Here is an 11,715-nt window from a genome sequence, read left to right on the forward strand (position 1 = left end):
CTAAAATTAAAAGCTATAAACTGTTAAATTAACTGTGCAGCCATATATACACACCCTTCTTCAGTACCCACTAACGATATATGTGGGTCGTTTGCGTCCGCGTCATATTAAACAACTTAAAACTTTACCAAAAGTTCTTAAAAAATTCATAAGTGTTCCTTGAATTCTTAACTATAAATTTAAACTATGAGTTTATCTAAACTACAAGTTTTAAAACACGCTTAGGTAAATTTTACCTTTGGAAAATACCATTGCATATAGTCAAAATGCCGAGGACGCAAATGACCTACGGTTGCAGGGTTAATGATATAATCTCATTTTTTATTTTCTTACCTCATCCTCAAGAAACATTTTCTCAAATTACTGTAAAATATTATCTATTTATTTATATACGTGCTTTAAAAAGAAACGCTAATTTTTTTATTTTTTAAACTAAACTAAAAGAATATTTTATTTTTTGTTTATTCTTATTAAAATAATCTCGACTTTTACAGTATTTTATTGTAAATGTCCAAACTATATTTCTGTGTTCGGGATCAAGACTTGATGTGTATATGAATTAAAATAAAACTGTTCTAGAAGTAGATTAAGTCAAATCTCAATTCAATGATATTAAATGCAATGTCTAATGAAATATTACATAATTAATTGATCTATATGATTTATACGCTAATGACAAATTATACTTATTACATTTGTACTATTCCAATCAATTTAATTGTTCGTTTCTTAATATTTCATAGATTTTTATTTGAACAGCAATAAGCATAAATAATTTTTTATATTCCAGTTTAAGTACACTGCTGATAAACATTTACTTTTTCAACAGAAGCTAACGCAACAACGTTATACTTTTATACTACTCGTTCGCTTCGTTTATATTCAAACTACGAAATGGAAATTCCATTCATATTTCTAAAGAATGATTGCTTTTAGTTGTAGTTGTCGAAAATAAATTGTTTCTTCTTTTCACGCGAAACATTAACCTGCTTTTTCTTATCGATCAACGATTTGTACAGAAACGTAAGTAGAGAGAAATTTTTGTCATTATTTTGTACTTGAACGCAAGCCATTTGCGGCATTTGCGCATCAATAAAAATGCGATCAAGGCCCCCATAATATTTTCGACCCATATTTTCACTCTTTCATTCTCGCTCGAAATCGGGACAAAGCGCACTTCAGAGCGTAAATATTTTGCCGCAAACGACGTGCGTAACTGCGCGTAGGACGGACGCGATCGCGGAAAAGTTGGGGGCGAGCTGGTTGTCCGGGGAAAAAAAAATTGGAGAAAAACGTTACGAGTGCACATTCATACGCGTGCGATGCAAAACGCTTCCAACGTAAAAATGAATTTTGCCTGACGTGAATTTGTATATGCGCTTTTGGGGGAAAAAAAGCTTTCGAAAACAGACGCATCGGCGAAATGTATCCATTCGCGCGTGAAACATAGGACAATTAATTGCAACTAACCGTCATAGCACCCATAGCGGATGACATAGCGCTACAGTCGGCAATAAACACGGTCGCCTAATGCTAAAATTCATTTTTTCCTCGTGATAAAAATATACATTCACCGCTCTGACTACATCTGAGAATCGGGCTGCCGCAGTTTGCACGGAATACGAATATGAAATGCGATATATATATAAACACGGACTCGTATCGCGATGACATATAGACGCAGCGAGATATCGGTCTTGAAAATTTTTCATAAAAATAAAAAATCTACTGACTCTGACGCATATTAAAATTCAGAAAGAGATCGAAATAGTTAAAAAATGTATGAAAAAACAGGCTTTCGCGTGCACCATTTTTTTCATCGTATGCAGCTCAGATATTTTCTACGTATGGATTATGCAAATATATGTTGGTTAAATGAACAGCTGCGACAGCTGGAAGCTTCTAATCATGTGAAAAAGTCGGTGGCCGCGTTCCGCGTGAAGGCAACAAGGTCTTACACCGTCACACGTGTATACCGCTACGTAATTACAAGCTGATGTAAAAAACACCTTCTTTTTTTCGTGTGATATTTCACGTGAAGCGGTTTGATTATACGTCGGTTTTAAGCATCGCATGTTCGTTTAAAGTAGATCGATAGATATATGTATAAATATACGTTAACATCCGCGTTCGCGTGTGTACTCGTTTATATGCATTTCATTTTTTATATTGCGACTTATTAACGGATATTTTTATTCTTTAATTTGCACCAAGCTTTTCATAGAACGTTAGTAAAAGTCACGTACCAACTTGATCATGATACATTTAGAGAAAAATATAACTAAATATTGAAAGAGAAAGAGAGAGAGAGAGAGAGAGAGATTGACACGTTTTTATTATACTTCTTATTGCACAAATAAAATTCAGAAAAAGATGTTTCATCTACTAAATAAAGTACTGCAAAAGCGAAATGCACAGAAGAAATAAGAGTACTAGCTTTAGTGTAATAAATGATTTTAACGATATCATAAATTTTGCTAAAACATTCAAGATTTATATAATAAATAAATAATAAAATATATAATAGCGATGTGATGCAGTATATATAATGTATCGATACCTTTTGAATATAAAATACGGTTAGCTCACAAATTATTGATAAAAATATATATACATACGATCTACCTTGAATTTTATATTATATGTCACATATATTCTTTTTATTTTAATATACATTTATATTTTATGTGTGCACTTGTATGCATATAAAAAAAGATATAGATCGCATATAATACTTTTATTAAAAAAACAGTTATCTATTATTTCAAGAGATTATCGCGTCACTCTATTGCATATTGTATTGATCAATCTCTTTCACTTTCCGCACCGCTTTGATGCTATTTTATTTCGTTTTGGATTTAATGTAAAAATCACGAGCGGAACAAGTAGGTATTCATTCACATTATATTCGAGCCGCAGAAGTAATAGTCGTCCTTAAACAACCGTAAACAACGATGTAAAAGCGTAATTTTTGCATGTGACCAAAAGCAATCATGTCAAATATTAATTGGAACAATCAACAAGATCAATCGCGCCAAAAAGTCAATACTAAAATATTTTTATTCGTTTTCACATTAATTTATCTTACAAAAAAACGTTATTTAACGTTTAAAGAAAGAAAAATAATTTAAAATATTTCCGGACAGAGAAATACTATTTTATAAAAATTAAAAATAGCGCAAAACTCTTTTTTTCTTTATTAAATATTTAAATTTAAAAATCTATCAAAATTCAACATAATTATAAATTCATAAAAATTATATATTTTTAATAACTCATTCTAATGTATATACAGGTAACCCTCAAATAACACGATTAATTGATTTCGTGTTATTCCAGATTCCAGATTCATAAAAAATTGGAGCTTTTGGTATACTAAAGGATTACTAAAAAAAAACTTTTAAAAAGTAGGGTTGTCACAATTTTTTATCATGCTATTCGAAACTCCGTGCAATTCAAGTGCCGTGTGTGTTATTCGAGAGTCACCTGTATTTCTTTCTTGCGGATATTTTAATCATGGCAATAAAATCTTATATAGCGAAAGAGACCTCGAGTTTCTATTTTATAAAATATTGAAGGGTGTAAATGGAGAACTTTCTCGCGCTTATTCGGCTTATTCAACTATTGCATTAAACGCGGAAGAGTGTGTACCGTACGCGACACCCACGCGCGCAATTTCCCCGCGAAGTTACAGTCCTTCTAGTATACGGATAAAAAGGGTGGAAAAAAGATAGAGGAGGAAAGGGAGTGGCGACCTGGTTGCGTCAAGATGGCAGGGACGGAGTGTACATCACCGAGGAGTTGGATCGCGAGAGCGTACTCTACTCTCCGCGCCGTAATTACGCAGTATTACGAGCGACGTTACGACGGGGATGTTACGTTAACGTGGCTCGTGTTGTACGTGGCGTGCGCGCGCGAATTAAGAAGACGGAATTAAAGCGGTGCTGCAAATTCATTCGCGCGACTGGTTTTACGGCGCGACGGCGGACCGAAATAGAAAGGCCGCTCTCACACGATTCATAATTTGCAGCCGGTATATATCCACGACAGAACGCTATAAGTAAGCTCTCTTTACTCTTTCGTACATAAACACGCGTTCACGATCATACAATTAGAAACCGATCTTATGTCCTATCGAGAGATCGACAGACGTGACAAACGAGACAAACGAGTTCACGAGTTACGGAAAATCTATAAATTTTTCAGCTTAATAAGTCACAATTCAAATTCAAATCGATTGGCTGTACCGTCAATTGACATTTTTCCCACTTGGCAACGTAAGTCCAAAGTCCCGCGAGACAGGATCTTTTTCACTAGAATAAAGCTCCTTGAATTAATGATGGAATTCTGACGGTGAATGTTCTTGCGAATCGCGTGAAACGGGCTTAAGGGACACGCGGAAAGAAGGGCGCGGGCGCCGCGTTTCGCGTCCGCCGACTCCTCTTCCTCTAATGCCCGCATATTTCGCGACACGTCGCGCGGAGAGACAGCGGAGACTCGACTCGCGTTGCGCGCGATATTTCTCGCGCGCGACGTTTCATGCATACGGCATCGATGACGATTTTTCAACTGGGCGACTTCCTCGCCACCTCACCGATGGATTGTTATACTGGCATCTCGTGCGTTTATCATAAGACATAAAAGATGAAATGGAATAACTGAAATGTTTAAGCGGGATGATGTAATTTCTTTATCGTAGAAATCGTTGTGTCACGATTTAAAAGTTACGAGTATTCGTAATAGGTAATAGATATATCAATAAATGAGTATTAATATTAGTCTTAAACGAAATTAAGCTTCCAATTATTGACAAAAGTCTTTTGACAAGTTTGATAACAAAAATATTCAGTATGCTAAAGGTTCTGTGTAACTGATATAGGTATAAAAAAAACGCCTCGCGTAGTATTTGTTATACTTTCAATTTATAGTATATATGCATTAGGAGTTACACTCATCGCGGTCGAATCTTAATTTATGTACATATAATTATACGTACATGATTGCACGCGAGAAAATCTATCGCGGAGTGCATAATAAGTGATTCTTTCGTTTAATTACAAACACGCGAAAAATAAGAAAATTAACTTTGTCTTGCACCGTATAAAATAAATAAAGCTAATAAACGTAGCAATAAATTCAGTATTATAAAATAATTATCATGAAATGAAAGAGAGATACTTGAAAGTAAAATTTTACATAAAACGACACGAATATTATAGTAATGCAGACATTCTTCCATTTATCATCTTAAACGCACGAGAGGTACGAACGTTAATTTAGAAAGTAAAACTATCCATAAATGACATACGAATAACGATGCAAAAATTCTTTTATTCAATATTACTTATTCGGTTCTTTTATTTCATCACAAACACACGAAAAGTAAGTAAGTAAGAAAATTAATTCAGACTTACATCGTAATAAGATAAAAAAAAAACCAATTAACAGTACAGAAATAAATCCGAATTTATAAGATAATTGTCACGGTAAAGCAAAGAAGATATATATCGAAAGTAAGGTTTTACATAGGTAAATGGCAAGTCATACAAAAATATGTAAAATATATTTAAAATATATAAAACTTTTTACGTATATATAAAATACATACAAATATATAAATGTCAAGTAATACAGAAATATGCTTCCTGTAAAAAAGATCAATTTAGAATCAGAAAGACGTTTCACACAATATATTACCGATACTACGTTTACGCGAGCGTTACTTCTGTAGTAAAACTTACGATAATTCACTCGTTTACGCGGAGTAAATTATCGTAAGTTATTACAGAAGTAACGCTCGCGTAAACGTAGTGTATAGTACGAGCTCAAGATTCCGCGATGGTATTGACAGTCAAAATTCCATCGCGTTCTTAAAAAGCGCGATTCGGTCGGCGGGCTCGGCGGCGGTCAAGGCCGACCTCGATTTTCAACGAAAGCGAGGGAGGTGGAGAACGTACTACACGACCCGCGACCTTTCGGCGGAGAAATTTCAAATAAGCGTGCGCGTACGGCAAGTTTTAAATATACGCTCGCTCGCTTCGAGACTTGGCTGGCGAGTCTTGCGGCACGACACTCTCGCGCGGCAAGAAATCCGGCGAAGGACGAACGCGCGTGCATGGAGGAGAAAGTCGTTGACGGACTGGCTGGGGCACGCTGCACGCTGCACGTCAGCTGACGGAAACGAAGGCCGCCGGGGACGATGGAACGTTGACAGACCGTAATATAACGTAATAAGAGTAACAGTCGCGCGCGGATGCCACGAGAAATCTATCCGTCGCGCGTCGCCGCGCTATTTCCACGCTTCTCACGATTAAAACACGGCGAAATATACGTCGGAAACTTGAAGGAAAAAATATTATACTAATAATATTTTAAATAATATTTCCCGGAGAGTATAAGAAACTGTACCCAACGAACATATCGCAGTCAAAAGGGCATCGAAAAATTACGAAATTTGGTCAGCATGACGTTAATGTGATGTGTCACTAGGACCGCGAAGCGTTTCTTGGGGAGCAAATAAAAACCACGAGTGGAGCTTTTCCGTCAAGTAAGGTTAGAAACACGCACACGCGATAAATGGAAATTGGCCTTGGAATAGGAGTCGAGTGTCCGGCTCGAGCACATGGCGGACGCTTTCAAGCGCCTAACTTAATAACGTCAATGATATTAATGATATTCCAACGCGGAACGGGAGAGACGGAGAGAGAGAGAACCGGAGCACGGAGTGAAGCGCTGCGAGTGACGGGAACGGATTATCGTCGCTCGCTCGCGGCGACGGCGACGGCAAGGCGCAGCGAGGCGGCTAACGTCGCGTCAAAGGTGACGTCCGGTGACCCGGTTGTGCACCGCCGCGATTCACCATCAGTATATTCGCGCACACGCGGAGAAACACTGCCGAGAGAACTTACCCGACGTGACGAACGTTCGCCTCCTCAACGTAATCGATGACAGGTTTCCCGGAGTGAAGCGGGAGAGGGTAGAACGAGTTCGCTGCCGGGAGACTGTCGTCGCACACCACCGGATCGACGCGCGAGAAGTCGCGGGCGGGCTTCTATTACCTCACGGCGATGGACCGCGGCGGCATGTTCTTCCGGCACGGCACACGGCGGGGCTTCCCGTTGACGTCGGCGAGACGGTCGCACTTCCCGGACTGCCGTCGCGCGAAAAACGGATGAGAGGAACCGGAGTAATCGGCACTCGCGCAATGACTCGCCCGAACGAGAGAAGGAAAAGAGAGACGGGGAAAAAGAGAGAGACAGAAAGAGAAAGAAAGAGAGAAAGACGCGGCCAAATTTCCTGCCCGGACAAACAGTCACCCGATCGCGAGCGCGTCCCGTACCGCCGCCACTGGATGTAGCACACCGAACGTAGCACCGCGCACTGACTGCTCTCGCCACTCGCCAGCCTCGCCGTTCACCAAGGCGATAAACAAACTCCGCCGCCCACCTCTCACTCCGCCCGCGACACGACTACGCGCGCGATCGCCGTCTCACTCGCGCGCCAGCCGCCAGGGTGCCTCTCGCTCCCTCCCCGGCTGCTCTCGCGCCTCGCGCCCGTTCCCCCACTCCGACGGTCCGCTCGTCACGCCGAGGCGCGGCGCGCGCAGCCTCTCCCCCTTCCACGCTTTGTCGCCGCTCGCGACAAACACCGCCAACCGCCCGCACCGCTCCGCCGTCCCTCGCCCCATCTACGTTCAACGTTCAACGCCGATTTCGGAGAATCTCGGGGTTATTACCGAATTCGGGGAATTGTTTTGGATCGCTTCTCGAGATCCTGGGAAATAGCGCGCTCACGCGTTATTGATGAACACGTATCATTTTTCGTAGTTCGTCTGGCTGAAGGAACGCGTTCACGTGCGCGGTAGAATACAGAGCGATTTTTCGAGACGATACTCCGGGCTTCGCACACCGCGGTTCGGACTCCGGACTCCGAACTCCGGAACTCCGGAGTACGCGCTCCCGTTGGCGACATCTTTCATAATACAGCACAAGCAACGAGTCGGTCGGAGAGTGATCGAACGTTTGATATTTTACCCGTCAAGTCTAGCTCGAGTTTGATCGTTTTCCAATTATGCCATTAGATTTCGGATAAGCGTGCTTTAAACCGATATGCACAGTATTTCCCAAATTAATTTTGCACTAAATCTCTTGGTAAAAAATAAATCTCTTTTCCATTAAATCGAAAATCAATATTTAAACATTTCTCTATGTTCGAAAAAATGTTATATCTTAATCGACGAAAAAAATCTTCGCGGCTTTAGTTTCAATTATAATTACAAATCTTACAATGACAACTGGATTCGTGCAAAAATATTTTTTAATGCGATATCGAGGAATCTAAATTCTAAATTCCCTTCAGATGATAAAGCGAATTTCACCTACCATTTATTGCGTTGGTTCGAAACTCAAATGCCGTTAGATAATATCGCTCGTCGATAATACTGTAACGGCGCGGAGAACTGGACACACATTTTATCGAGGCAAGTTTCAACCGTACCTGAAATACGAAATTAAATTTAATACTAATTATTATAATCACGAGGTAATCGATAGCCCATAGCAATTTACGAAATAAATGTAGAAACAGTGTGATATAAAGTGTGTGATATAAAGCAGTATAAATATACCTGACGAAAGTCTTGCGTCGTTCGCGCTTTCGATTCTCGGCGAGGTAACGCCGAGTCGCGAGGATTTCGGATCGGCGCCATTTCTAGAGACGAAACACCAGCACCGAAATCGCAATGAGGCACAGCGCGACAACGACGATACGCGATCACACGCGCGATAGTCAACGTTACTAACGGACGCACCCTTTCTGAAACACAATCGCGATATTTCCGCGCGCGTGAGATTGCGTTAAACGGCGAAAATCCTGTAAAGTTACGGGACGATTCCCGAAAGCGACCACTCCGTCGCGACGCGGCACCGCAATTGACCGCGATGGGCGCGATGTCCGCGATTCAAAATCTAGCAGTACTGCCACTCGCGAAACGTTGAAAGCGAGCGCGAGCGAATCACGTCGCGGTAATTAGATTCGTTCGTTTGAGTCGCGTTTCCTGCATTTAATATACAATTAATTAATTGAATGAATGCGTATTTAACGCTCGAAGGAAAGCGAGAAGCTTGAAAGATGCAATTAGACGAGCGTAGTTATTACCTCGCGCGAAAACGAAATAATTCTGCAGATGATGAAAAGGATTTAAATAATAAATTATACGAGAAGAATAATCGATGCGACTAATTACAATGGCGCGTGTATAAACGTACCTGGCGACGATCGTGTTGCGCTTTTCATATATTTCATTGCGGAAAGTAACGGGAGAATCTCGGTCGCCATTAGAAGCGGATCGCCGTTACTGAAATCGCGATAATAGCGTCGTATACGCGATATCTAACGCGACGATGACGATATTTAATCCGGCACGTTTCGCAAGCCACTCGCGATGTTTCCGCGTGCGCGAGACTTAATTAAACGATAATAGCTCCGGAAACTACGTTCTCGGGTTTCTTTATCACGGCGCGATTCCGCGTACGACTGCGACTAGGGCGACTTCAAAAGCAGTATTGCCATTCTCGAAATGTTGAAGCGGCGAACGAATCACGTCGCGGTAATTAAGTTCGTACGTTTGAGTCGCGTTTCCTGCATTTAATATACAATTCGTGCGTATTTAACGTTCGAAGGAAAGGGAGAAGCTTGAAAAATGCAATTCTTTAAACGAACGTACTTATTACCTCGCGCAGAAACGAAATTCCGCAATGCGAGTTTCCGCAAAGGTAAAAAGGGTTAAGCAGTGAATTATATAAGAATCTATTGCGGCTAATTATCTTTACAGTAGAAACAAAATTAGAATATTTTCATACATATCGGAAATAACCGGAAATATTAAATCAATTCATTTAATAATTTATTTAATACACAAATTGTCCGTTTTTAATATTAAAATAATTAAAATACATTCGAAAATGATATAAATTTTGACGAAATATATATAATACAAATTAAGTAGTGCAGATAATTAAAAACGTTTTATCATCCAATTTGTTATTTGCTTTGCAGTTTATTTAATTGTTTCGATTTTCGTGGACATACATATAGAATTACGTGAGAATATTTCCCGTAACTGTATTTCCTTCATTACCATTCGTGATCTTGGCTTAATTCTCGACTGCTTTTTACCTTGGCAGTTGGCTGCAACGTTTGCACGAGTTTGTTCCTAGTTTCTCCGCCTGTCGTCGACAGCATCGCGGGAGGCGCCTCAGGCGCCATCGATTCTCCTGAGTCCTGCCTGCCTTCCTTTCGTTTCGTTTCGTGCCTTTTCCGGTATCCAAGCCAACATGGTTCGTATTGTGTCATCCGTTTTAATTTTAATCCGCGAAAATTCGTAGCGATCCGCGAGAAATCGCAAGCGATTCACGCGTACTCGTTTCGTGCATTCATTATTTGACCCGGTAGTGCAAATATTAATCGGCCAGAAGCCGAGTAGTGATAACGCGCGACACCTTGCCACCTTAGGCTTAGGTTATGGTTCGAGTTTTGGCAGTGCGATCCACAACAATTTGTGCAAATATGAAATAAATGTATCGCGCTACGTCGGATTGTTGATTTATTTTGCCTTTCCACGATTTGCAGAGTCGCGTCAGGACGAAGACGGTCAAGAAGGCCGCGAAGCTCATTATCGAGAAGTACTACCCACGTCTCACTTTGGATTTCCATACGAACAAGAGGATATGCGAGGAAATCGCTATTATCCCCAGCAAATCCTTGCGCAACAAGATCGCTGGGTAAGTGCGTAGCAATGTTTAAGAAATGTCAATTTCTCAAAGCCATTTTATTTTGTCAACTAACAAACGATGAAGTTTGCTATATTTATTACTTTATTACTTTTTATAAAAAGAGATGGAAATAGTCACTAATGTTCAGATTTAACAATAGATTAAGGCCCCCATTCTGTAAATGTTAACAATATTGTTACGACTTTGCGCAGCTTTTCTATGGTATATTATATCTGCGCAAAGCTCGTAATGATGTTGTTAACATTTACAGAATAGACCTCTAAGTGTAGCACAATAATTCTTCGATTATGATCGAATAGTTGTAATTTTTTATTATAGTAATACAGTCATTACAATTCTAGTAGATTTATTTGTAACATTTATCGTGTTGAATGCTTCTATGAATTTATATCTTTGCTACTTGTGTGGATTTTTAGAAACGACACGATTGTAACGATTGTATTTTAATCGCCATTAGATTTGTTACTCACCTGATGAAGAGGCTTAGGCACAGTCAGGTACGCGGTATCTCCATCAAGCTGCAGGAGGAAGAGAGGGAACGCCGTGACAACTACGTTCCTGAGGTCTCCGCTTTGGAGCACGACATCATCGAGGTCGATCCCGAGACCAAGGAGATGTTGAAGATGCTCGAGTTCAACAACATCACTGGACTCCAACTCACCCAGCCCGTTCCACAGTTTAGCAGACGTTCTTAAATATCGTTCCCTTCTCATTCACAATACTAAGAAAAATGGTTGGTCTTGCACTTTTCAAATAAAATTGCGAACTAACACTCACGATACGCGTGCTACTTATTGACCGTGTCAGGTTATCTGGCCTTTTTTTTTGCGTAAACCTTGATCGTTAACGAAACCCAATGTTGTTTAATTGATAATCTTGGCCGTTCGCGCTCCAAATATTTAAAACGAAGTTTATTCAAAAT

At 40.1% G+C, this 11,715-nt stretch overlaps 2 protein-coding genes across 4 annotated transcripts in view; one reads left to right on the forward strand and one right to left on the reverse strand.

Annotated features, from left to right (window-relative positions):
- The window catches only part of Fur2 (furin-like protease 2), a 329,013-nt gene extending 320,527 nt beyond the window's left edge, over positions 1 to 8,486 (reverse strand). The window contains exon 1 of one of the 3 annotated variants that reach the window (XM_071789409.1): positions 8,382 to 8,486. The gene's annotated coding sequence lies outside the window, so the exon portion shown is untranslated. Of the gene's footprint in view, positions 1 to 6,908; positions 7,476 to 8,381 lie in introns of those variants that run through there. The other 2 variants (XM_071789408.1, XM_071789410.1) reach the window with 2 other exon arrangements.
- A 1,702-nt stretch (positions 8,487 to 10,188) lies between these two features.
- Positions 10,189 to 11,569, forward strand: Rps17 (ribosomal protein S17). The gene is made up of 3 exons (XM_071789416.1): positions 10,189 to 10,337; positions 10,630 to 10,781; positions 11,251 to 11,569. The coding sequence occupies exons 1-3, from the start codon at positions 10,335 to 10,337 to the stop codon at positions 11,486 to 11,488; spliced, it is 393 nt and encodes a 130-aa protein (XP_071645517.1). The 5' UTR covers positions 10,189 to 10,334; the 3' UTR covers positions 11,489 to 11,569.
- Positions 11,570 to 11,715: the final 146 nt, after the last annotated feature.

Source organism: Temnothorax longispinosus, chromosome 9 (assembly GCF_030848805.1).
Source record: "Temnothorax longispinosus isolate EJ_2023e chromosome 9, Tlon_JGU_v1, whole genome shotgun sequence".
NCBI lineage: Eukaryota > Metazoa > Arthropoda > Insecta > Hymenoptera > Formicidae > Temnothorax > Temnothorax longispinosus.